Source organism: Electrona antarctica (genome assembly GCF_951216825.1).
Source record: "Electrona antarctica genome assembly, chromosome: 15".
In the NCBI taxonomy this organism is placed as follows: Eukaryota; Metazoa; Chordata; class Actinopteri; order Myctophiformes; family Myctophidae; genus Electrona; species Electrona antarctica.
The window spans coordinates 21,626,958-21,654,831 of NC_136796.1; the positions used below are offsets into that span (position 1 = coordinate 21,626,958).

The 27,874-nt window shown below is 42.1% G+C and overlaps 1 protein-coding gene across 4 annotated transcripts; it reads left to right on the forward strand.

The window, feature by feature from the left end:
* The first annotated feature begins 306 nt into the window (after nucleotides 1–306).
* LOC306938288 (voltage-dependent calcium channel gamma-6 subunit-like) lies at nucleotides 307–27,874 on the forward strand. 4 transcript variants are annotated; one of them, XM_079522394.1, is made up of 11 exons: nucleotides 307–352; nucleotides 3,666–3,714; nucleotides 5,999–7,076; nucleotides 7,188–7,269; nucleotides 9,527–9,615; nucleotides 18,605–19,503; nucleotides 20,037–20,147; nucleotides 20,784–20,901; nucleotides 21,956–22,030; nucleotides 25,358–25,495; nucleotides 27,560–27,874. In XM_079522394.1, exons 6-11 carry the CDS (start codon nucleotides 19,318–19,320, stop codon nucleotides 27,784–27,786), a joined length of 855 nt encoding a protein of 284 aa, XP_079378520.1. In that variant the 5' UTR covers nucleotides 307–352; nucleotides 3,666–3,714; nucleotides 5,999–7,076; nucleotides 7,188–7,269; nucleotides 9,527–9,615; nucleotides 18,605–19,317; the 3' UTR covers nucleotides 27,787–27,874. The 4 variants fall into 4 exon arrangements, with proteins under 4 accessions (XP_079378520.1, XP_079378521.1, XP_079378522.1 ...); XM_079522395.1 differs by lacking the exon at nucleotides 9,527–9,615; XM_079522396.1 differs by lacking the exons at nucleotides 307–352; nucleotides 5,999–7,076; nucleotides 7,188–7,269.

The window sequence follows — 27,874 nt, forward strand, 5'->3', positions numbered from 1 at the left end:
TCCGACCGATTTGACACCGGCCACTGCACCCCCTGGTGGTGTGGAACGTGTGTGTCTAATCTGAAGTCGGTGGGGCGAACCGTTCTCGAGTGGATTACACGTATGTACAGACAGACAGATAGATTGTGTATTCTGTTGTTGGAATCATATTTCAAAAAGTATTCCACATTTTGCACTTTTTTCCCCCCAAGATTTATTTTTGGAACATTATCTAAAGTAAAGTCTAAACGTAAAGTGTAGTCGCTTCTTTTGGGCTTGCTTTCAAAGACCTGGTTGCTTGTTTTTCCCTCACAAAAACTGTTCTGGCAACACCAGTGTGTGTGCACGGATCCCGGTCGGGACATCACATCAGGTAACGTAACATCATCATCATCTCTGCTGTATCACTCCAGCTGTTTCTATGTCATAAACGGCACGTTAATAATCACCTCGTTTGGTTTTAGAATTGCGGGTTTCATTTCATGCGTAAGTGTGCTCACTGTGGAGAAGTGTGTCGAGGAGGAGGCCTGCGCGCGCGCGCGTGTGTGTGTGTTCGCGCTCGCGCGCGCGTCGCAGGGCTGCAGTACAACACCGACGCAGTGCTGCTGCTGACACTGATAAGAAGTTGCGAATTGTATTGTGAATGTGAATATTAAAACGTTAAAATGTGTGTTAGTATAGGCCTATATGGCGCTAGCTATAGCATGTTGGCATCGCAGCTGGCGCTAGCTTGACTTGTTGATTAGCAGCACTGATTTTTTTTAGACCTTTTTCTTCTCACAGACACAACATGAAACATCCTGTTGCAGACTGCCTGGCGCCTGCACAGTGTTCTATGACTACCATTAGTATTAGTAGCTAACTGACTGGCGGGTTGAAGTGCAGTTTGACTCAAGCTATTCTTCCCAAGCTATAGCAGGGGTCTTCAATGTTTTCAACCCAAGGACCCCTTAGCCTGAGAGAGAGAGGTGAATCAGGGACCCCCACTGCATATTGGGTTCATGTTAAACGTGTATTTCAGACGTTTGATGACTTAAACCCTCAATAATTCACCTTTTGTACTTGGTCTTCTCTTTTTTCCCTGTACACCAAATCCAAATGAACTTCTTTTCCGAATCGGCGCAAATAGCTATAACGTTACCCCCAGAATAGGGATGCGAGGGTTCAAGTGGTTAATGTAAAAATAAAAGAATAAAGTCCCTAGTATCAGCTATCACAAAATATTGGCGACCCCTGCAGTATCTCTGAGGAGGACCCCCTATAGGGGCCCAAAGGTCATCAATATATGTCCATACATAGGCAAAAACTGTCCGTGGCAAATGTTCTTATTTTGATCATAAGACCCAGTTACTGAATGCTATCTACCTAGTCAACATTGGACTGTTAAGGCTCATTCATAGTCTGGATTTGCGGTGGTGAGGTGACCACCGAACTACAACATGACATCACGAGCCGCGGTGAAGAGAAAACCACCGCCACCGCTCCAGCCCTTCTCTTTGTTTTTACTCACCACCGCTCAACGTTATTTCAGCTCCGGTGGTCAGCTCACCACTGAAAATCCAGACCAAGCTGGGGGTCTGGGGGTCCTCCCCAATAACCTTTTTTAACATAGGCTAGTAGATGTAAGTTCTGGTGAAGCCAGGGTGGCGATGACCCTTCTGGGTCACAATATTCCATAGTTTCAAATAGACTAGAGTTGTTCCGATATCCAGTATCGGAAAAGCTGCTCTCTAAAATGCTAGTATCAGCAAGTATGCCAGTAGGCGTCTTACTGGTGTTCTTACTGTACTATTTACACTAAGGCCCCTTTTCCACCAAAATAACTTTGGTTCTAGAACTGGTTCCGTTCTTTATTTTTGAGTGGTGCAACCACTCCTATAGACAGCTATCTGTGTCCCTGGGTAGCTTTAGCTGGTAGCTTTTTGTTGGTTTTCACAACCAAGTGTCACTGTTGCGCAGCCTAACTCACACACACACACACACACACACACACACACACATTAACTCTATATATGATGATTTGGGGTGTTACAGTGACAGTACAGTACAGTACAGTACTAGCCTGGCTAATAAGCCAGACCGAATCAGCCGTTGGCAAAAAAAAATAGCCTGCCGGCAGTGTGATTTGAGTCTGGCTTATTAGCCAGGCTAGTACAGTACAGTAGATATGAAATGAAATGAAATGAAATCTATATTTACCCAGGGTATCTGGGCTAAGCTCAAGAACTTGTTTCCAGCCAGGCCCTGCTCATAGAACACATTTCATCGTAGTGGTTGATGCCTTGTTCAAGGGCATTTCAGCGGTGGTAATTTTAACGGGTCGGACGGCTGATTCGAACTGGGAACCTTCCGGTATCTAGACCGCGCCGCTATCCGTTCGGAGATAGACCCCCTGGGGACCCCCACACGGTAACTCTGTCATCTCTCAACCATTTCGGACGTGGGGCAGCTCGCCGAAACCCGTCGCCCCCCCTGGGTGCGTTCCTGGGGGTCTGGATGTGTTCCGGGGACCCCCCAGGGACCCCCACACGGTAACTCTGTCCTTTCTCTAACCGTTTCGGCACCTCTAACCGGAAAGGCACCCTGGCCGCGTCCCTGTGGGTCTGGAACTTCCAGGGAACCCGGGGACCCCCACATGGTCCCATGTGTGATTTTTAAGATGGTTTATATCACATCTGCATCTTCCCAACTGAATATGACTTTAGTTCTCACTTCAGGGCAATAAGAAGAATTTTTTGGTTCCAGTTCTGAACCAACTTTTAGGGATCTGAACCAATTCATTTGTTTCATAATTTAGCAGGAAAAAATACGGAACCGGTGGAAAAGGTGCCTAAGAGTATACTGCATCATTTTTATTTATTTTTTTATTTTTTTAAGATATTTTTTTGCGGCTTACGCCTTTTTATTGGTTTTTGAAGGGACAGACAGTAGGCTGACAGGAAACGGGAGAGAGATGGGGGAAGACATGCAGTAAAGGCCGTGTCGGGATCGGGAGTCGAACCCGCGGCACACTGCGACTGGATTACCAGTCGGGTGCCCAGACGGTTACGCCACCGCCTGGGCAGTATACTGCATCATTAACGATATTAATGGATTTCTTATTTATTTCTAGATCAGTGGTTCTCAAAACCTTTTAATTTCAATGATCCCCATAACAGAGGTGTTCCATTTGTACACTCTAGTTTCATTTGGAAACGAACTCAACGAACCCAGATGGTCCCTGGATCCCACATTGAGAACCACTGTCCTAGATTTGATATAAAATTAGACACATTGACGCATTGGTACTCCGTATCGACCAACACGCAAGTTAAGGGTCGGAATCGGCATTGGGAATGACATTGTTTTATTGATACATCTCTAAAATAGATATGTTTGCTAAGGCATGATGCAACCCAGTGACCACGTGACAACACTTTCAACTGTTCTCTCTCTCTCACTGAGTACCTGCTGCATGAGTCTCTCTCTCTCTGTGTGTGTCTCTGACTCTGTCTCTCTCTCTCTCTCTCTCTCACGCTCTCTCTGTGTGTGTGTGTGTGTGTCTCTGTCTTTCTAAATATTTTTATTTGCAGCTAAGTCTTGTTCAGATAATTATTGTTGAGGTCAGGTTTTCACTTTAAATTCACAGTTCAGCACTGACTTAATATCTTCATGGTTGTGATTTCCCTTTCTTTTTTTTCTTTCAGGAGAAGAAGCATTGCTTTGGAGGGGGGAAAAATGCAGTATTCTAAATAGGTATGTATATGCTGTTTTTACAGACACATACAGTGCCAACATTTTGCTTTTGGATGACCAAGTGTGCCCGTGCTGTGCAATAGATCTACAAAGCTTGGCTCTCCTGAAGAAACGACAATTCAAACATTGTTTTATTTATGCTACTAAGAGCTGCACACACTGATAAATGTCAGGGCCTCATTCATAAAACTGGTGATTTAAATTGTGTGCACACAAAACAAACAAATGGTCTATGCAGTCCGCGCACAATATGCCTACAGTACATGCACAAATCATGCACCGGTAATGTAAATTAACCATACATGGTTCATGCAAAGGTGAGCAGCTCCGTGATGAAACTAGCATGTTGCAAAGTTTAAGCCGACAAGGCCCTAAGGTATAAAGCAGAGACTGGAGCCCTATCAGAGCACTGTTGTTTAATAACTATGCACTTACCAATGTGTGAAGTCTGTGTGTTTCCTACGATGCTTTGTCTCAGAATAATCATCGGTTGAGTCTGGCCACCAATTGATTTGTCACAATCATGTTTGCGACTTTGCGTGATCACAAATAATTCGTTTGTGGAATTAAAATGGTTTGGATTAACTATTGGTTCAAGGTTCAAGGTTGTGCTTCATTGTTACATCCTGTGTAGATGTAGGACAGTGCAGCAGCATAGGTAATGCTAATAACAATAATAATAAAACCGTGACAAATATTTAATAAAATAAAGACTAAAGAGAGAGAGAGAGAGAAAGATTGTGCAAAAAAAGACAACATCTGTGCGTTGTAATAAGAGTACAGAAATCCTGCTGATTGTTTTTGGGAAATCAGACATTTCCGTGTTGGCCTGCTCACCCACAGTGCAAGAAATTATCCTAACGATTTGACGTTTATTTAGTCAATAAGATGGTGTTGATGATAAGAGGTGTGTGGACAGTTAGTACAGCTGAGCTACAAGAGAAATCTCACCTGCAAGTGCACTTTGTGGATATTGTCCTGAGAAGGCTCAACACCAACATTCGCCCTCTGCTGTGAGTCAAAACTTTATTTAATTTACAACTAGCAGTGTCGTGCTTTTAACTGTGTGCACGAGCCCTGGTCTTTATATGTTGTTCACGTCTGGCTGTTTTCGTCGCTGTTCATTTTCACTTTGGTGCTGAAACCTTGTCATGAGGTGGTGCACTCTGTGTGCACACACACACACACACACACACACACACACACACACACACACACACACACACACACACACACACACACACACACACACACACACACACACACACACACACACACACACACACACACTGTGATTGAGTTGTGTGTTCAGTCATTTAAGTTCTTCTGGTGGTGTCTTGCTCTAATATCCTGTTAATCGTGGGTGGATCAATGGGTGGGAGTGCATGTCATATTGTTAAGGCTGTGTTCCTTCTCGTTGCTGACTGCGGTTCGAGTCTGAACCAAGATGCTAAACTGCTTGTCCCCTCCCCCTTCCTTCCCTGTCCAGTGTCAGACCTTTCCTGTCTCTCAGTTGTTCACTGTACCAACCAAAATGTACCAACCAAGATTTCAATTATTTTTGCCACAATAATCGTGACGTGTAATTTTCATAATATCGTCCTATTCCTGCTACTGCATTGTGGTGCCACATTGTGGTGTGGATACACACAGAGATTTTGTTCACAAAGTTTAATTTGGGTTTCCAAAATCAAGGTTTCGGCTTTGGGCCCAGTAACCAGTCCTTTTTGACTGCACGTTTTTGTTTTGTTTTTTCGTATCCCCTATTCATGTTTGGGTCAGCTCTTTCATCGTTTGTGTGCTCTGTCATTTGATATGTTAAACACCTAATACTGATTCTTAATGCACTGTTAAGTATGCTGTATGCTGAAAATAGCCAGTCTACGAGTTCACAACACATAGGGTTGTGTCGCGTTGTGAACATGTAGATCTGCTATTTTCGATCTGCAACTAAGTGTAAATCAGGCCTACCGGCAACGATTAATAACATTCCTTGGAATGGCTTGTTTGCCACACAAATAAGAATACTGATAGGCTCACCCCAGTGGAGCGAGACCAATTCAGTTTAACCATTGTACAATCAATAGTCCACCTAGTCTCTGTGAATGCTGCCATGTGGTTGGAAAGTTCCTGATGCATGACCTTATTAAGCCATCATTGTATTGATTGATCTGCCTTTGATTAGGTCATGGTGGTCATATAAGGATTTCCCCATTACCTTGAAATTTGAGCATGATTCTTAATAATATGGTATGATGATGACCATTATACTCTGTCTTCCTAGGTAAATCATGACCCCTGGCCGTCACTGAGTACCTTGTTGTGGACGAGCAGCCTGTGTACCGCATCCTGAAGCCACGGTGCGACATGTTCACCGACTACGTCTCAAGGTCACCCAAGACAAGTTGATCTACTGGTTTTGCAAAAGTTACTAGACCTGCAAAAGTTCTTCAACTCCACAGCTTTGGCCTCACTGATTCCGCAGCCCCGTATTGGATCAAGTATGACTATAGGACCAGGACACTTTTAGTTTGGGCCCTCTCCACACACACTATCTTGAGATGTTGGTGGAGTAGAGAGACCTGAAGCCTAGTGTAGATGATGAGCCACAAGGAGTGTGTTATCAGTGAGTCCCTATGCTCCAAAGGACAAAGTCTCACTTTGAGTTGGGCTTTGTGGACAGAGCCAAAGCCTGGTATTAGACACACTGGGACTGGGATGTTATGGGAAAGGGTAGCGGAAGCTATAGGCTAAGAGAAGAGGTGACATTTAGCGAACAGAAGTAGCAAGGCTGAGCAAGTAAAGATGAATTACATGTGCGTGAATGAGAGGAAAGACAGCAGACTGGTGAAGATGACTGGACTAGAGGTGGGTGTGTTTAAAAGACTGGGGTTAACACAGTAATGTGAAGTGAGGTGAGGAGAGGGTGGAGAAAAATGTCCAGATTGATTTGCGACAGAAGGCTACCAACAAGAGTGAAAGGGAAGGTTAAGGTTTCTAGTTCTGCCAGCTATGATTTAACTTAGTGATGAAAAGACAGAAAGCTGGAGTTGGCAGAGTTGAAGGTGCCAAGATGTTCGTCGGGAGTGGCGAAGATGGACGCGATTAGGAGTGGAACAAAGTAACGGAGGAGAGGCTGAGTAGGTTTGGACATGTGGAGGTGTGATGATGCTGGGCATTCTGTATTTGGAGCAGGATGTTGAAGACAGAGCTAATAGGCAAATTAATGAAGAGAGGAAGGCCAAAGAGGCGGTTTATACTGCAGATGTGGTGAGAGGACATGCAGGTGGCTCGTGACAGAGGGAGATACAGATGACAAGAAGAATCCGCTGTGGCAACCACTAATATCAAAGGACTTACAGGTGTGTACATATGAAGGAATTCAATAGTGGTCTATTTATACAGAATGGACATTTCATCGGTACGGGGATGGTTTTTATTTCCAAATAAGGACTGAAATGTGTTTTCCTTAGGTGACTCCAAATAAGACAGATATTCAGAGCGACGACAAGCTGTGTTGATCTAGCTACAACATCACAGACTACAGCACAGGAGGTTTGTGGTTGGAAATTGAATACCAGGTCTTAATTATCATTGTCCATATACACATTTTGTAAAAAATATGCAGAAGATGAAGCCAAGAAACCAGCAATCGCATAGACCTGCGCATCTGTTATTTGATAATAAATGTCCCACAGAGAAAAAAAAAACCATATTTACTTTTTCTGTTATCTCCGTTTCTCTTTTCTCTGTCTCTCACAAAAATGCACACACTGTCAAATTCTGTGTCTCTTTGTTTGAATGCCACTATCTATGGATAGATGGAAGCTTATTGTAGCAATTGAGTTACTAGTACCTGTACACATTGCCTGGTGGTGCCACCTGATGGTGAGGGTGTAACACTGCAGTCCCTAAGTTGTAATGATGACTTGCATGAATTAATTGACTTGCATGGGGACTAGAACCCCTATCACCCCCTCAAGTTTGGGCTCCAGGCTTAAGTGCACTACAGCCATTTCCATCCCTGATTAACGTGAAACCAGCTCATCACCACAATAACAGGGAAATCTTCCTTGTAGAGCTGCAACTATATTTGTTTCTTAGTGATTCTTCAATCTATTACTTTTCGTATTAATTAATAATTGAGAAGCACTTTATTTTTAATTTTGGTTAAATGAATGAATTGATGTGAAATTTACATTCTGATAGATTTTTCATAATGGACTAAATCACTAACCACTTAAGTCCTATACTGCCCTACAACGGTGTTGCACATGAATAGCATAAATAGACTATCTACAAGCTTATTGTGTTGCATCGTGATGTGTTGTAAGCTTATAGATTAATTGATACACCTGATGATCAAATCATAAACTGGACAACTTGATTGGTTGTGTTTATTTAAAATTCATTATCAATTATGTCTTATAATTGATTAAATCAATTTGTTTCATTAACTGTTGCACCCCGGCTACGTCCTTGCCATCATGGTAATACAAAGAAAACATTCCTATAAAACAAGGTTGTAGATATTGTCTCAAAGTATTTATTTTAGTGATTAAATTGATAAAATAATACATTTCCGAACATGGCAGATCTACGAGTTCACAATGAGCAGCAATGTGACATTTTTAAAATCTTCTCTTATGAGTGTCCCTGGCACAAAACATTTTCAGATGGGGCGTCTGCAGCCAAAAAATACTGTATCAAGTTGGGGGGTCCTTGAGAACTAGTAAAGAACTACTGATTTATAAAACATTTTTAAATCAGGCTTTAATGGGGTTTCTATGAATGGGTTAATAGAAAATGTAATGGATAAATTGAAAGAAAAAAAAACAATGGAGAGCTTGTACAGTAGAGATCTGCTATTTGTCGAATAGCAATAGTAAAGTAATGGTACTTGTTACCCCAAAATTGTACTGTACAGTACTTGAGTAAATGTACTCCGTTACTTTCCACCGCTGTGGGTGAATATGTATTCCGTGTGTGCACCTGTGATATCCTGTCCTGTGTTGCTTATAGTCCTACACAGCTTGGTTGACATGGCAACAAACGATTGAATGGTGAATGTGAAGAAGTTGCTATGACAACCGCAGGGTCACAAGGGAATGTGGCTGTGGTCTTTTATTATTTTTAATTTTCCTTTCCATTCACAGAGCTGGTGTTCCTGCATAAGAATGAATATAAAACTATAAACCCCTATATACGTCCTCGTACTACGAATAGCAGAAATAGCCAATTTACATGGCGCAGCGCCATGCGTTGAGAGCTCGTTGAGAGCTCGTTTGTTTAGCTATTTCGGAAAAGTTTAAACCTATAATGACATGACAACAACAGTAGGGTTGGGACCCTGCGTAATACGTATTATCCTCTATCGGGTGGAAACCTCATATGTAACTTACTTTTCAGGATTAATATTCAAAAGTAGCAGATCTACAAACTCAAAACGAGAGCTTGTGGCCGTGGATCTGCTATACTCTTGATGCTTCGGTAGGGTGATCAAGTAGGACGTTAATTTACGACAAACAAACAAACATGGAGATATAAGAGGTTTCTGCCCGACAGCAACGATACACTGTGTACAATTCGAGGGCATTTGGTAGAATCTGCCTCAGGTCTTAAAGGGTTAAGTGATTATGGGTCCCAGGATGGGTTTGTGAAAATAATAGTCACCCATAAGACTATAAGTATTGGCCACTGGTATACAGTAATAAGTAACACAAGGTCACCTCACCAAGTGGTGCTTGAGGAATGAGAATCCCATCAAATAAAACCCTTAACATGCGGTTCCTTTCTGTATTGACGTGTATAGGAGCTGTGTGGTTGGACGCGAGAACGCCATGCTCGGCAATATACCGGACACTCAATCTCTACAAGTACTGTATGACCAGAGAGAACCAAGTAAGAGTCCATAAGAAAATAATATCTTGGTACACACACACACACACACACACACACAATTTAACAGTAGCTGGGTAAAAGATACATCCATGCACATGCACACATCTGTGGGAATTTGACAAAATAAAATATGCGAAGAGATATAGGTCTCCAATATTTATTTGAAAGATTAAATAAATAAAAGGGGGAAAAGATTAAAAGATGTCATTTAAAGCTCTTTCAACCTAGTGTCCTGCATGTTTTGGCCATGTCATTATAGGCAAATGATAAAAAAGCGAAAATAGCAGATCTACTTATCTACAGATCTACTCTAGTTGTGTAAAGATGAATTTGTGAATTTCCAAAAAAGATATATTTTTAAACAGTCAAATATTTATCCTGATATCTCACTTTGCAGACAAACTGTACAAGTTTTAATAATGTCAAATATAGTCTGCAACTGTAATTAAAATTGGTTCGCTTTCATAAAAAAAAGCTAGTAAGACGTTTTGGTAACACTTTACTTAAAGGTCACATCTATAATGCATTATAATCTCATTTATAATGCATTAGTGCTTATAAGGCATTGTAGCACTCTTCATGAATGTGTATAATCACATATGACAACTTATAACAACCGTTTAACTTATTATAAGTGCCGGAATGCTCAGTATAACTACTGTAGCTTAACTTAGTTATAAGTGTCTGTTTTAAGTTGTTATGCATAATTATAAACATTTATAACAAGTATTATGAAGCATTATAAGTGCATTATAAATAATGCATTATAAATGTGAATATAATACATTATAGATGCAATTATAATTCATTATAGACCCGACCTTTCAGTAATGTGCTGTTCCACTGGGTTTATAACAGCACTTATAAATTATATTAGTATACGTATAATTATAAACCTTACAAGTGCTTTATAATGCACTATAAATGTGGCTATAATGCATTCTATAGACCCGTCCTTAATATAAAGTCTAACAACAAGTATAACAAAAATATTTTTTATATACCTTGCCCAAACAATGCTAAGATATAATGCTAAACCTTTCACTCCTATTAGGCCCCTGCTCCCCTGCCAACATCCATCCGTCATTGTGTGCATGGCAGCCATGCATGGCCCCCTCGCTGTGTTGAATCTTAACAGTTCCTTCTTCAATCAGCAGGATAATCGTAGAGCCATAGATCAGCTCACAGCCAGGGCGGGCTGTCCTAACACAAACCCACTCTCTAAGAGTAGTGGATACAGACGCCCCCTCACGCCCCCCCAACACACCCCCGGGTCACGCTTTAATGTCATTAACAGGTGGAAGTCAAAAATAGAATGCGGAGATGTAAGCAAACAACCCTGGGTGAGCTGCTGTACTGCGAACACACGTGTGCGTGCAGGCGCACACACACACACAGTCACACACACACACACACACACACACACACACACATGCATGCACATACGCACACATTCTCGCACACTTGTGCAGAATATATGCATCCACATATTTTTGTAAATGTGCAGATTTGCATGCACACTCGCAAGCACACACACACACACACACACACACACACACACACACACACACACACACACACACACACACACACACACTTCTATTTTGGGTGTACTTGGCAGTACTTGGACTGACATGGTTCCCAGCTTGCAAACATATACAAAGACATACACATGTGAACACCCACAGGAACACACACACACATGCGCACGCACACACACATGCACACATGCACACATGCACACGCACATACCGTGGCACGTGTAATGGCACGCCACTCTGACCTCCACCCCCTTTTCCCCTCTCTCTCTCTCTCTCTCTCTCTCTCTCTCACTCTCTCTTCGTCTGCACCCCCCACCCGCCAACTCAATTCCTCTCTTCGCCTCGCCCTCTTTCACTCCGAGCAGAGCCACACACACACACACAAAAACAGGTCAGCAACTTGTTAATGTCATTGTTGTGATTTGTTAAGTGGCCGAGAAATGCTGTCAAGCACGTGTGTGCTGCTGTGGCACGTTAAAGACTTTAAAAAAGAAATTGAAGGAAAAAAAGAAAGGGGAAAAGGATTTGATTCATTTCAGCATGGTTTGTGTTGTGTGAATAAAACGAAATGGCTTCTGTCCTGAGTGTCCTCTTCTACGCGTGACGTTTGGTCTGGGACGCTTGTTCCTATATCAGGTTGTTTGTGGATTTGCTGACAGTTTTAGTATTTGTTCTAGCCACTGTGCGCTAATTAGTTCCTTCTTTTGCTCAGGTTGTAGAACTGACATTTTGTAAAACAAATACTATATATATATATATATATATATATATATATATATATATATATATATAGTATTTTGTGTGTGTAGCTATCTCGTCTGTCGGGTGGAAAGTTACCTCATATGTCCAAAACCGTTACTTTTCAGGAGTCAAATTCAAAAGCAGCAAAAGAAACGGATCGACTAGCACAAAATGCGTGGCGCTTCAAGTTTGCAGATCTGCTACTTTTTTTTTTCATGATTTTTTCTGCCAGTGGTCCGGGCTAGATCTAGATCTGCTACTTTTGATGCTTTTGTGTGACGTCGTATCATCAAGTAGAGGGCATTCATTTTCGGGAAAACACAAAACCACAAAAGTTAGAATATTGTTGCCCAACAATAACAACGATATGAAGGAGTGGAATTTAAACAAATTGTTACTTCATTATTTGGTTGGAAAGTTTTAAGCTGGAAATGTAGCTTGTGCACAAGTCTCTTGAAGCAGTTTGTTGAGTATACGCCTTTCTGTAAACAACTAATTTGACCTGAGTTTCTGCAAACATGTTTAAACCGAGGAACAATATTCAAAACGAGGAACAATATTCAATAATTCAAATCGAGGAACCGAGGAACAATATTGCAGAAGCCGTGTTTCTCTGGCTAGTTCTGTAAAATATTTGCACAACTAATTTTTAATAAGGAAGATGTATCGATCCACAGTCATCGCCATGGCCAAAATTTGCCTTATTGTTTCTCAAAACAGGAATAACAATGAAGAGTCTATAATAACGGCATGGCTTTGTGTAGATCTAGATCAGGGGTGTCAAACTGGCGATCCACGGGCCGCATGCGGCCCGCGGAGCCGCCCAATGCGGCCCGCCGGCCATTCTTTTTTTTTTTTTTAAGTGGTGTGTGGGCACACAAAGTGTTAATTGCTTAACAATGAACAGCTGAGTACCAGGAATGTGTGTGTGGGATGGAAGGAAGGAATAGCTATGGTCTAAGCCAGGGGTGTCAAACTGGTGATCCGTGGGCCGGTGCGGAATGTTGTCACTGATGGGCTCGTTAACAGTCTATTCAACTACTAGTTGAGTTGTTGTGGATTACTCTCCTCACACTCTGATACAGCAGGACATGGAGAGGCTAACCATAGTTGTTACAGCTCAGTAGAGTTTAATTTCCCTTACCAAGTGAGGAATATAGTCTACTTACACACGATAGTGAAAGCAAAGAGATGCAAAGTGTCAGATTTCATGATGGCTACATGTCAATTTGCCATTTTGGATATTTTTGATAAAATAATGATTGCATTTTTAACTATTTTCGAGTGGTTTATTGGGTCTTTTTCCACATCTCATACCAAACATCTTGTAGCCTACAACTGTAATACAAATAAAGTCAATTTATGTCAATAAACAGTCTAGAAAACAAAGCCAAGTATCAAGTAGTGTAAGTCAACCCATGTGAGCTGCAACTGGCCGCGGCCCTCATCAAGTCACCTTTCGCGCAATGTGGCCCTTGCCCCAAAATGAGTTTGACACCCCTGATCTAGATGAATAGATGAATTGTGACATCACAACCCAAGTGTCTAAATTGGGCTTTTTAAGCGATAAACATGTCAAGCAGGACATGAATCAAGCTTTCCCTGCGGATTCTGCCAAGCCCGTTCCCTTGGCTGTGCTTTCGCTAGATAGCAGGTAGGGACAGTGGGGATCTCGTCAATCCATCCATGTGGGTCAATAATTAGATGACAAGGCATTTTGCTACCTTAAGAGAGTCATGACATGACATGACATTGATGAGCAGTTCTTCTCTCCAGAAGTTTAGCTATTTTCAGCTTGAAGCATCCCAGGGTGCTCCGCCAGAAAACGCTGGGCGCCAGGATTGCTTAAACACAATGCTCGGCGTTGAGAAGTGTGAGGTCATCTTTACCATAGAAATGCATGAGGGCAGAAAGGTGCTGGCAACATCATCATACCAATAACTTAAAGGAACTACATCATGCATTTTAAAACTGTTTTTAATATTAAATATCATATTGTTTACGTCCCTCAAACGCATTTCTAATGGTTTGAGCCTAAATCACCACTCTGATATAACCAGTCCATGTCATTTCTTTCTGGCTTCTGAAGCAGTTTTAGCTGCAGTACCACAATGTCCTGAGGTGGTGGGGGCGCTGAAATGCAAATTATTTTATCTTTGAGTCATTATAATACTGATGCTAGATAAACCCAGGCTTGTTTCCGTTCCTTGCCAACTTGGAAAATCAACAATGGCGGACATTGTAAACAAAGTGGAAATGCACATTTGGAACTGAAGACTGAAGTGGGGGAGGAATTATACAAAGTAGGGTGATACTGATATCACGCGTACAACCAAATCAGTTGAGCTGGTACTGAGTGCAATTTCCAGAAAAGCCCCTATATGATGAGGAAGCCTGATTGTTCAATATTGCGTATTTGTGGGGATAGAAAACACGTAGGGGAGCGCAAAAAACACCAACATTTTGAAAAGTTGAATTTTATGTTGTAGGTCCTTTAAATCGTCTTTTTGGATATAATATGGTGTCCATATGACGACGACAATATGAAAATATAAATGACATTTCTGTTTAGCTTTTTAACCGTTTCCGTCCATCCGACGTGTCCACACGTCCTATCCAACCGACGCATGTGTGTGTGTGTGTACACTTTTTACTCACTTTTACTATACTGAGGGTCAACAATCTTCTCTCATGCTTAGAATGTTGTGTGGGTATATAAATTAGACCCAACAGTGCCATGTTGCAATTAAGCAATATTACACGAGAGGGTGTGGGTTAACGTGATTATTGCCACGACAGTGATGCGGTCAGGAACGAGACAAAGTCGAGTTCCGCAAGCATCACTGAAGTGCTGCTGTGGGAGAACAGAGCAGCTGAATTCTTTGTTTTGATTAGGTGGTGAATGGTGCTGGTTTAACCCACGGCTAGAAGGCTGTTTAAACCAATCAGATTGCTTCCACGAAACGACCTGTGGTATAATACGTCTTCTCTGGACCAGAGTTTCCTGCAGCCATTTTTAAACCAGTAGTCACCAACCTTGGTGTCAAATTTTACAGTGATTTTAAGATTGACAAACATAAACTCTGTTGGTAATGTTTTCTCGTTTTTTTTGTCAGGTGAAACCTGACTAATGAAAGCTCATGAAATGTAGACGACAAGATCGACACCTAGTCATACTGACGGCCTATAGCCTGATTGGCTGCCACACACGCTGCCTAAGCCAATGGGAGTGTAGTATGATTGCCTGACTCCTAAGCTATGCCACACACACCGCGAAGGGCTGATTTCCGCAATGCAGCGAGCAAGCTTTACCACCGCAGCCTCGAAGCGACAACAACTGCTAGCAGGAAAGCCATAACAAAACACAGTCATTGAACCACGCACAGAACGTCGGAAACGAACACAAACAACGGCCACGAGGCGCAAGGTTGTGACACACAAACATACACGTTACTAAAATAATAATCATACTTATTTGGGGGGGAGAGAACACAACGCAGACAAGAACACAACGGAGACAGCGCTTCTTTCACCTGACAAATATCACTGTGATCATTTCTTGTTTGGTTTTTTAGTATTTTTGAAACTATTGTTCCATTTTTTTTTTAATGCTTTTATCTCAACCTGTCTCGACAACTGTAATGATTGATTGATTGATTGATTGAAGAATTTATTAACAGTTTGCAGAATTACAGTACATTTCAAGCACAAACTCAATACAAAGGCTGTTAACTGTGAGTGGACGACCCAATTAAGCATTACACTTGTTTCCAATAGGGTCCACCATGTTCAAATCATCAAAACATTTAGTGACGTACAAATAGACACTTCTATAGACAGAACAGGAATTCATCATAAAGGAGGTAAAAAGGGAAAAGAAACATATACAGTGAGGGGGAAAAAAGGGGTGGGCGGTGGGGGGGATTCACGTTCAGCTCCGTTAATTTGTTTGTTTTCCTTGGAGGAGCTGCGTTGGGTCCCCAAGTCGGCTCCGTGGCCGTACCTTGAGTTGGCTGTGTGGCCGTGACCGTAAATGCACTTTATGTTGTCGTTAGCCAACATGCTGCAGCTTTTGCTGCTGTTTTAAATGTGCTAGAGCACATTTAAAATAAAAAATAAAGTGGATTGGATTGGACTAATCTAATGACTATTGTCCTGGTCCTCGCTGGTGTCGCACATGGAAACTATTGCAGCGCTTGTAGGTTGTTGTGAGCTTGTAGATCTGCATTTCTTCTGGTATTATTATGCAGACGTAAAATCCCTGATGCTCTTATCTGTGTGCGTGTGCGTGTACGTGTGTGTGTGCGCACGCGCGTGTGTGTATATGTATGTGTGGTGATAGGGGGTGTACTGTATGTCTAGACACTCTGCATCCAGAACCTGTGTGTGCATGTGCGTGTGCGTGTGCGCGCACACGTGCATGTCCATGTCATCACACACACTACTGGAATGCCATGCAGGAGGGTGCTAGATTCAGGCTACAGGACACAAAGGATTTGAAGGCATTAACAACTCCTCCAAACGCTTTATACCAGGGTTGCCATGGTGGTCTATTTCCCGTAACTCTTTTGTCCAGAGTTGCGGGAAAAATTGGTGAGTTTTGGTTGTGTTTCATAAAAAATGTTGGTCTTGTTTAAAAAATCACACCCGTGTGAACTGAGTGGTGCAACTCCCCCCCCCCCCCCCCCCCCCCCCTCTCTCTCTCATTAGCAGGCAACAGTGCGACACTATCTCTCTCTCTCTGTTTCTGGCACAACAGCGCCACCTTTGCCCCTACTGGTACTCTAAACATTGGGACATAGTCCCATAGGGACATTGCTGTTCCTTGGAGTGGTTGCACCACTCAAAAATGCTGTGGCTCCTCTAACAAGCCAACATTTCTTTCATGTACTATATACTATAATTGTTTCCACCAGGCCGAAGGCATGGGGAGAGTTTGGGTTCCATTTTCGAATTCTTTTGAATAGTTCAACTAGCCAATCTACATTGACACGTTGTGAGCTTGTAGACTGGCTATTTTAACTATTCAAAAATGTTTTGCAAAATAGTAAAAAAAGGCAAAGAAGTTTAGGGATAAGGGGTTTAGCGGTGAGAAAAATGGAGCCCCAAATGTTTTGCACTTGCACGTCCGTGTGTGTGTCCGTCCGTCCGTCCATTACCAGCTAATCTCCGGCACCGTTAACCCGATCGATGCCAAACTTTGCACACACTCCCTAGATGCCAATGATGAAGCGCTGCCCCAAATTTTCCAGAACGGCCTGTTATAGCGCCACCAGGAGGCCGGCTTTTGTAAAACACATTTTTTTACATTACTTCTCCAGATTTTGTCCAATAATCCCGCAAATCGTTACACAGTATCTCTATAGTTATGTGTTCAAGATGGATCTGTCCAATATTTCATATTCCATCCTAATTGGCTAATATTGGCTTTCAAAGTTTGCAGGATTGGCCCGTTTTGAAGAAATCATCAATCAGCCTCAAATCATGAACGCAGCGTGCAAGTTATGTGAAATCTTTCACGCACTTTCCTACTAGGCTGAGGAATATATCCCACCTTTTTCAAATTTTTGGAACAAAATGCCTCAAATCATCCAATTGCCATCAAAGGCGTAAGAGCAAATGGCACCCTTTTCACATTGGCCTATTATAGCGTCAGGCCACAACCTGACCTTGCCTGGTGGAGACCTGTGCCCCGAGGGGAATTTTTTCTAGTTCCCCATAGGTTTGGGGGAATGTGAATCACATTGAGTGACAGAATAGGTCTGGTGTCTCTTATCAAGCCCTGTGTGTAATGCTATAACAAATAACCAGAGCATAAATTATTATAGACCTATACTAATTATAATGATATATGCATCTATATTATATATTTCTTTATTTGGAATATATGAAGCACAGGGGAAACTATTGTGCCTTTCTTCATCCTTGTTCCAAATTAACTACAGGGGCGGTCTGCATAGAAAATAAAGGAGAACTCATTAGACCGAGATTTAAGAAAAAAATCATTTATTTTATTATTTCATATTTTAGTTTTAGTGCTCATGGTGAATTTAAAAGTAGCAAACGTTTCGGTCCTGGGACCTTCGTCAGTGCTAGCACTATTTTCTACGAGTGAGCGAGTCTTTTCTATTAGGAATATATGGCCATTATTGAGCTTGTTTTGGCTTGTTTTTCGAGGTGAGATTTGGCTTATTTCTCTTGCAAGATTTGGCTTGTTTTTTTGGACTTCTCTATGACAGCATCTAACAACGGCCATGTTGGACTATATGGGGTGAAAGCTCTGTAAAGTTTCAACATGTAGCCTATTGTTGTGAAGCTTTGTTGTTGGTGAATGATTTTAACCACAAGAAACCTATAGCATATCCCGGCAAAGGTATAGGCAAATCTACATACAGTGGTTAGCCATTTAAACCCCATGTGATTGACCGGAGTCCCTCAGGGCTCTATACTGGTGTATTTTCTGTTTTCTGTTATTGTGGGGAATGCTTTAGCTGAAAATGCTTTCGCTGCCTGCCTGGGGTTTAAGCGTTTAAGCCATGGTCATTTTGACTAGGCTATGGAATTAATGTGGAACATGTTATAGAATTTCCTTTCGTAAAGCTTCATGGAACATTAGGTTATAACGTGTATTAAATATGATACATAAATATTACATACTTCTTTTTTTGTTTGTTTGTTTGTTTGTTTGTTTGTTTGTTTGTTTCCAGTCTGTAGGAACCATCACCCCACTGCCTCCTGACCCTCCACCTCCATATCATCTCGGTGGATTTATTTTATTATATTTTTTATTTCTCGTCTTCCCACAATGAGCCTTCATTCGGTCGTGTGCCTTCTCTTACCCGAGCCGCCATGTTTTCCCCAACCTGCCTGAGCCTGACTGACGCCCACCCACTGCTGCTGTCGTTCTCAGATGCACAGCATCTTTAGTTTTGTAATCCAAAGCAGCATAAATTAGCCGTGTTATTTGTGAGTTTGTTTTCTATCCTCATTTTACTGACTCATTCATCATCCCTCCCTCCTTTTTCTTGCTAATTCCATTTTGCTGGTTCTTCTCTTCTCCTCCCACTCCTTTTTTCTCTACGTCTGAATCAGCACCTAAGATCTGCTCATCTCTGTCGTCCCCATACCTCAACTCCCCTATGTATATTTTTCTTTGAATTCCTTTTCATTTTTTTTTAAAGTTGTTTGTTTATAATTGTTTTGGTTTCTTTTTTGCTTGTTACCCAGGAACATTACATAAAATACAACCCCCCCCCCAACACCACCACGTCTCTTGATTAACGTACATTTTTAAGTGTCTTCAAGAGGCCGAACCCTCTCCACCCAGCTGAACATCTGCTCTGCATTCTGTTTTGAATCTTTGGTATGATTTTAAACCATTCTTTGGTGCTGTTGTAAAAAAAAAAAAAAAACCCCAACCATGTGGTCGACGTTTTCCGTCCATGATGAGGACGGCCGGACGGTGGGGACGGGCCAGGGCCAGGGAGGCGGTGGAGGGGGAGGCCAGGGCCCCGGTGGCCTCAACTCACTGATGGGCGGACGGGGCGCCAAACAGCGCCGCAGGGCCTCTGGGTCCCGCGCCATGAGCGAGGGCATGGAGGGCAAGGTGACGCAGTGTGCTTGTTTAATCACTCTCCCATCGGTGTCCCCAAATCTGTCCCCCAAATCTGTCAAATTATTTTATATATATATATATATATATATATATATATATATATATATACATATATATATATATATATATATATATATATATATATATATAATATACACACACATACATATATTCCTTTTTATTTAATTGTATTTTTAATTTAAAAATGTTTCTACATTTTCAGATTTACAAGCTCACAACCGATGTGTGAGCGTGTAGATCTGCCATTTTTGTATTTATAACCGAAGTATGAAATTGTGCTATAGTTGTTATAATGTGAAACGAGATAAGATCGGATCAGACCAGATCAATTTAATCAATCCGTTAACAAAGTACAATACACAATATTTCAGACAACTTACCGAGGAACTGCCATTGAAATGTGATTTATATCTTCAAAATGTGTGACGGACCACATAAGATATTTATTCTATTCTATTCTATTCTATTCTATTCTATTCTATTCTATTCTATTCTATCATTAGATCAAACTGGCATTCTTTGTGGCCATTGTGGGTGTGGTCCTGATGGTGCTGGGGGTGGGGACAGAATTCTGGGTGGAGCTTGCGCCACCTAAGAGCTTCTATAACAACCAGGTGAGTCATGTTGGAATCAGTGCTAGAGAGAGAGAGAGAGGGAGAGAGAGTGTAAACACACCCCCATAGACATCCGCTCTAAGTGAAGAATATTCGGTAACACTGAATGAAGACTTGAATTCAGGGAGATATTGTTTTTGTCGCATCCCTGAGCCAATCATGTGATGACCGGCTACTGAGTCTCTTGCTGACTAATGACCCAGTCATCAAATTATTGGCTTAGGAATGCGACAAAGAATCTCCATGAATTCAAGGCTTCATGGGGTGTGTTGACAGAAAATTTGTTTTTATGTGAACTACTCCTTTAACACCTACCTTATCAGTTCCAAACATTGAGTCTCATAATTGGTTGTTGATGAGACACGCGCTACATGAACCACGTGATGGCGTAGTCGTAACTCTCTCTTTCACAGGCTCTGCTTGTAATAAGACACCAGCCTCTGAACTCGCTCAGGGTTTCTAAAGCAATGATAAGGGCTGGGTTTCCCATGTTTTGGTGGGGGCACCCGGTCTTTAAGTACGAAATACTTGTACTTGTTCCACCACTGCAAGTAGGAGTCGGGTGGAACCCAAACAAATACAATCAAAAGGGAGATTTGACATCCTGACAGCTGCTGTTCTTTCTTCCACCACCAGACGTGCGTGGCGGCTCACTATGGCCTGTGGAAGGCCTGCACCAAGACTCTGTGGGTGGCTGATATTGACCCAGAGAGAGAGAGCTGTGGGCCGGCCGAGCTGCCTGGACTCCCTGGAGGTACAATGAATTCATTAAGTACATGTGCACCAGTAGTGGAAAGTAGCAGTAACTAAGTAGATTTACTTAAATAGGCCTACTATACTTAAGTACAATTTTGAGGTATTTGTACTTTACTTGAGTATACCCAAATTTCCAATCTACCACCTCACTACAAGCTGACAGTGTGTAGATCACGCTGTTATTTTATTTACTATTTATATATTTAATATCTGTTGCTGTTCTGTTAGATTGCTGAAGACCCAAAAGTTCTCAAATTAAAGAGAGATGACAACTGGTCTTAGTCACATTTGAAGACAACCATGGTTCTGAAAGAGTTAAATAACAGAAAGAAAAATAGAACGAATCAATACCAAATCAGAATACCATTTAAACTGTTCAAAGTGTAAATTCAGATATCTTCTAGAATCTAGTGTTTGCAAGCCCTGCCTGAATTTAGTGAATTTAGAACAGCTCGTTGGCAGCAATGGTATTAATTGTAGAGAAAAGACAGAATCCTTTGAGAACACAGCTTTGATCACACTAATGAAAAGTGACATGTGTTTGTGTGCCCAAGAATCTGCACACACACACACACACACACACACACACGGTCATGGTCTAAGACATTTAGCATCACATTTTATTTAGGGGCTAACTCTAATTACTGTAACACAGTGGAATGCTAATTGGACAGGAGGAATTGGATGGTCACCTTCAGGATGTCATTGATGGAGCATCATGTCTGATGGTTAATAAATTATTAATCCATTATTAATAATAATGGATATGGTTAAAGTGGATGGTGTGAGAGAGATTTAGGCAGAGAAAGAGCACGAGGGAATGAAGGTGTAGAGAGAGTAACAAAGAGGAGGATGCAGGGTTATTTGAATAAGATTTCATCCAGATTGCGGTCCTCACACGGCATAAGCATCGATATTTACACTTCTCTCAGTCTCTCTATCTCTCTCTCTCCTGCTGCCTCAATGTCGCCATAATCCTCTACCTCTCTCTCTCTCTGTCCCTTCTCGTCCCTGCTCCCCCCTATTCTCTCGTCCACTCTTTTTTTCCCCAGAGTCAAACTGCACCTATTTCAAGTTCTTCACCACGGGAGAGAACTATGTGATGTTCCACAAGACCACCCAGAAGAGTGAGTCACTCGCATGCTTTCTTGTCCTCTCTCAGTTTCAATCTTGCGATGTCCGTTCGCCCACGCGCTCTCCATTTCCCTTCCTCTCACCTCAGTGCTTCTCCTTCACCTCGCTCTCTTTGTGTTTCTCCACATACTTCTTATTTATGTCACTTCTCTCTCCTTCCTGCCTGCCTCTCCTCTACCTCGCCGTCTCTGTCTCTCTCCCCCCCCCTCTGATTTGTTTTTATTTTGTCCCATGACGTACATCACCGTCAATCGTCATCGTCCTCTCACTTTTCCTTTCCTTCCCTCCATCCTTCCATGGCTCTCTTATACCTCTTGCACGTCTCTCTTCTCTCTCTTTTTGCCACGTCATTTGTTTTGGCTCACACAGATGACAGACTGTCTTCTCATTTTAAAACAGGATTTAGATGTGTTTCTCGCACTCTGTGTGTGGGCGTGTCCGGTCGCCTTGACACTGTCTAAATACCTCATATTTTACACACAGTCTAAGCTAAGGGCTTCAAACTACATACGCCCACCAAAGTCTAGTAATTTAGATAAAGCTATTAATTTGACAATTAACACATTGGCTGCTATACAGTCCAGAAAGGCCTAAACACAGGGTGCTGAAGGAAAGCATTGAAGGAGGACCCTTTTCCAAGGCCCACAGCAAATGTTCTCTTATAGCGAGAATCACACTGCATACCTCAAAAGAAAGCTTAATTTATCCGCTCCAAATGTATTCTTTATTTTACCATCTTCCGTTCTGGAGATATTGACCTTTATGTAACACCTGTTTTTGTCTGAAAGTGCTGTTTTTGAACAGAAAGCTGAGATATGGACCGATATGGACCGTTTTATCATAACCATGATAACCATGCGCTTACGCAAACAGTACACTAAGACTACACTAGACTGACGAAACACTCAACACTGAACACTGAAGTACCTGATCTAAACTAATCTAACTAAATCCTACTGCTATACTCTACTACTAAACCTAACCCTGACCGGAAATAAAACGTGTTACGTGGCCTATACTAAACGAACTAAACTAAAACTAACTATATACTAAATATACTACTAATCTAATACTAGGCTACTACTAATACTACCACTACTACTACTACTACTAAAACGGACGGCTATAAACTAAATAAATCGCTACTATAAATCTCTCAGGTGTTACCGATGATACTATTTAAAGCTCTGTTCCATTTAGTGTACAGTGATTCTCAAACGTTTAAATTTCAAGGACCCCCATAACTCTCAGAGTTACAGACCCGTACGGGGCCATTTGGCACCCACTCAAGGACACTTTGAGACCCACTGGTGTAGCAGAGTGTTTGAAGTGTTGGAAGTAGGGAAGGGGCCCAAGTTCTTTCCAAAATGGTGTGTGTGTGCATAGAACCCATTGCCATGGCATACTGGAATAGTTGTATTGGTTTTAGAGCATGCAGACCAGTGAGGAAGGAGTTGCCATAGCGCAGCCTAGAGATGACGGAGAAGAATCCTTGGTAGTACACGTAAACTAACCTCTGTGTGTTTTAAATGTCAGTGTTTCTTACCACAGTGAGATGTCGTATATAAGTATATTAATTATACTAAACAACGGACAACATTCACCAAACAGTAATTGATGGTTTGGTGTTTGGTAGGTTATATTGTGAGCTTTTCTGTGTATAGGTAAACAGGGTAGACTATCCTTTTAAGAAAGAGCTTTCGGGTTAAGTGAGGTCTATGATTATTTTTGTTTAAGGAGTGCCATGTTTTATTCCTTTGGTCAATTTGTATATCAATTGATTGATTGATACAGTATATTACAGTATGTCATCTGTCGGGTGGAAACCGTCCAAAACAGTTGCTTTTCAGGATTCAACTTTAAAAATGGCAAAAGTAGCAGATGGACGCTTTGCGCCCCGTTTCGAGCTTGTAGATCTGCCACGTTTGATGCTTTTGTGTGACACTGTAGTATGACTGAGTGCTGCATTCATTTGTGTGAAAAACATAAAAAGGTAGAATATAGAGATAAGAGGTTTCTGCCCGACAGCAACTATATTTCCACCACAAACTGAAGAGCTCTTCAGACTACACCTAGCACTTGCCCTAGCCTTCACGATCTTGCAGGCTTATGCAAAGGTTAAAATGTAATTTGATAGCATGTTATGTAGACGCAGATGCCAGGTTCATTCTAATTATTAATTCATTATTAATTATTTTTTATAGTATACTATACTGTTTTGAGACTGATAGGTTCTTCTAGATTATTATTTCTATGCATTTGATGTATTTCCTTGGTTTATGTAAAGTGCTCTGGACTAAGAGTAGTAAGTAGCCTTGCCGAGCCATGAGGCCCATAGGGCAGGAGCCTATCTCCTGTTTCTGTAGCGTGAGGCAGCTTGATGTACAAGTACACCCCCTGGACATGACGCTAGTATGTCGGAGGGACTTACCCCCAATCCAACCCTTGATGCTGAGTGTCAAACAGGGAGGCACTGGGTCCCATTTTTAGAGTCTTTGGTATGACCCGGCCAGGGATTGAACCCCGACCTCCTAGTCTCAGGGCGGACACTCTAACCACAAGGCCACTGAGCTGATCTGGACTAAGAGCATCATGCTAAATGCCTAATGGGGAGGGGCGGAGTGGTGCTGTGGAAGGCTTGCAACCATAGGCTAACAACCCGTGTGTAGTTAAAAGTTATATAGAACAGACGTTTGAACAGTGAAAACTTTTCAAATAACTTTGGCATGGCTTTGTAGATTGCGGTGGTGGCCGTGTTGATCCGGATGAGCATGTAGTGTATCTCACAGCGTGGTGATGAGGCTGGCCAATCACAGCTCTGTTTTGTCGTGGGGATCGGCATGTGATCAGGCTAGCCAATCTCAGCTCTTGTTTGTCGTGTGGAATTCTGTAGGTTAGTATTTGTGGTGTGGCCGAATTAGCTGTTGAGAACATGATGGCGATGTTGCACAGAAAACTTTGACCCATACATTAATCTGTGTCCCTCTCAACATGCATTTCACTGTGTGACATGTAATCGGCGGGTCGATGGCGATGCTAGGAGTTGATTTTGGCGAAAATGAAGTAAATTAAGGTAGTGCAAGCAAATGTTTAGTGCTTGTAAGCAGCGCACATTGAGGTGAGAGCACAGGGCGGTGTTGCGCGAGGTGCGTGTACAGTAAGTTCTCTGACTGTGCACCGTGGCGTTGTGAGATGGGCCTCTAAGCGAGCAGCAGTCTTGCTCTGTGCTAAGTGTTTACAGACAGACTGACTGGTTTTCTTGAATTGTAATATGATACATTTCACCTTGGGCAATGTTGACATCGTGCTCCTTCGTTCAGGCCTGAACGTGGCGGCGGCCATGTTGGCTCTCTTCAGCCTGTTCCTGATGGTGATGGGGGCCATCTGCATCACCATGTCTCTGAGCAAAGACATCATCTTCTTCCTCAAGCCAGCCTCCTTCTGCTTCATCCTGTCAGGTTAGTGGCATGAACGCTGTGTAGAACAGTGGTTCTCAAACTTTTAATTTTTTTGTGCCAAAGACCCCCACATTGATATGTATTCGGCCACGGACCCCCATCTGAAAATGTTTTGTACCAGGGACCCCCCAACCCCAGAAGATAAGTTTTATGTAAAAATAATTCAAAAGAATTCACCCAAACATTTTTGACATTTTTCATAATCTTTCAAAAATAGCAGATATAAAAGCTCACAGTGCAGCACTTTGTGTGCTATTGCTTAATAGCCAACATATAAATGGATAAAGTGGTTCAAATGAGTGCGATGCTATTTTAACTACTTTTGCTGGGGACCCACCTGGACCTCCCCCCAGTTTGAAATGAGAGAGAGAGAGAGAAATATCAAAGAAATATCATGTGTCATCATCCTAGTCATAGCAAGAACAGCAGTGAGAATGAAACACTGGTGAGTGTTTAGAAGTAAAAATCAAGAACAGATGTACAATCTATCAACAGTGAATATGTATTGACATTTGACAATAATGTACAGTACAGTCTATGAACAATGGGTGTAAGGATGGATATTGATTTGTGAGGAAGGTTGTAATTCTTTCCAGCTATAAAGCTCTTCTCTTCTCCTCTACACACACACACACACACACACACACACACACACACACAGTCTTTGTTCTATCAGTAATATACTGTATATTATTGTGCATCTATTTATCAGTCTCCTGTATCAGTGTATCAATAAGCCTCTCATTCAATCTATCTGCCTTTCAGACTCTCACATGCGCACGCACGCACGCACGCACGCACACACGCACACTACACATGTTATCTTCGTATCCTCTTGGCCGGCCCCCGCACTCTCTCTCTATATATATGTCTCCTTTTTTCTGGATAACCTGCTGTTCATGTCTCGTAGTCAGTGTTGCCATGTCTGCTTATTAGACTTTGGGCTTGTTTTTCTGTAACGTTTCTTGTAAGTAGTTGAGGGTTGCGGTTCTTTGGGCTTGTCTCTAAAGGGTAGTTGCTTATTTGGGCTTGTTTCCTAAAGTTGTATTAACCGATGGTTCTCAGATATGTTCATGTCAAGGACCCCCACATTGATATGTATTTGACCCCTGTACCGGATTGATATTGTTAAAATGCTTAAAAAGATTATCCTAAAAATGTTTCACTGAGCTATAGATCTGCAATTTTCTAATATCTGATAGATATTAGAGATATTAGATATATAGATGGAGACATAAAACAAATATATATTGTAACTGATCACTTTCACACATAGATATATATAAGAAAGCTAGATGGCTCACCCGCGCTCTGGCCAATGGAGAGCGACGTTGCTACGTGGCGGCCATTTTACCTCGGGGCAGCATAACATTGTGTCTATGGGGCATGTACTTTTAAATAACCATAACTTGCTCAATTTTCAACCGATTTTCAAACGGTTTGGTTTGTTATAAACATCAGAGACGTCCGCATACTTATATTATTTTTTACGACGTTCATATAAAAAAACAAAATTAAGCAGATAAGCGTCCTGCATCATAGCCACGTTGACAACTTTTGTAATAAACCAACCCATTTGTAAATCCGTCAACATTTGAGCGAGTTATGACTCTTTTTGTTTGAGCTGCCATTGAACATACTGTGAGACTCCGCCTTGAGTCATCTAGCCTTTATATGTCTATGCTTTCACACGCATGCATGCAACCTACTTTAGATGCTTTTGTGTGACGCTGTAGTATGATCAAGTTTTTTGAAAAAAGAAAAAACACAAAAAGTTAGAATATGGAGATAAGGCCTGGGCCGGCCTAGCGGTCCAGGCACCTAGGCTGGTGTTGCGGGTTCGAGTCCCAATCCTGGCGACCTTTGCTGCGTGTCACACTCCATTTCTCTCCCCATTTCCTGTCATAAAAAGCCCCCAAAAATATCTTTAAAAAAAAGAATATGGAGATAAGTGGTTTCTGCCCGACAGCTACGTTATTCTATTCTATTCTATTCTATTCTATTCTATTCAACCAGTTCAAGTGGCTGTGTTGCACTGTGCGCTGTGTCCTCTCTGTCCACCAGGGGTGCTGGTGTTGCTGTGCGTGGTGGTCTTCCACCAGTCGGTGCTGGCCTTCCTGGGCAGCGACCACACGGTGCCGCTGCACCACGAGCTCTCCTGGTCCGTGTCGTGCGTGGGCAGTGCGGGAGCCGTGCTCATCGTGGGCGGGATCCTCTTCGTGCTGCTGGCGCTGCCCTACAACCCCTGGCAGAGGTGTTTCCCCGGCAAGGAGAGCGCCACCGCCAGCTAGTGGTGTCGGAGGTGCTGGCGTTGCACTTTAATACTGAAGCCTTCCACATTCTACCTGTAGTGGGGCGGTGGAGGGTGGAGGGGGGGGG

Bases quoted from the DNA above. Each gene is read 5' to 3' on its own strand.
- LOC306938288 (XM_079522394.1), top strand. From the start codon at position 19,318: ATGTGGTCGACGTTTTCCGTCCATGATGAGGACGGCCGGACGGTGGGG. The intron at 19,504-20,036 runs GTGACGCAGTGT...TTCTATCATTAG, and splicing joins GCGAGGGCATGGAGGGCAAG to ATCAAACTGGCATTCTTTGT. The intron at 20,902-21,955 runs GTACAATGAATT...TTTTTTCCCCAG, and splicing joins GCTGCCTGGACTCCCTGGAG to AGTCAAACTGCACCTATTTC.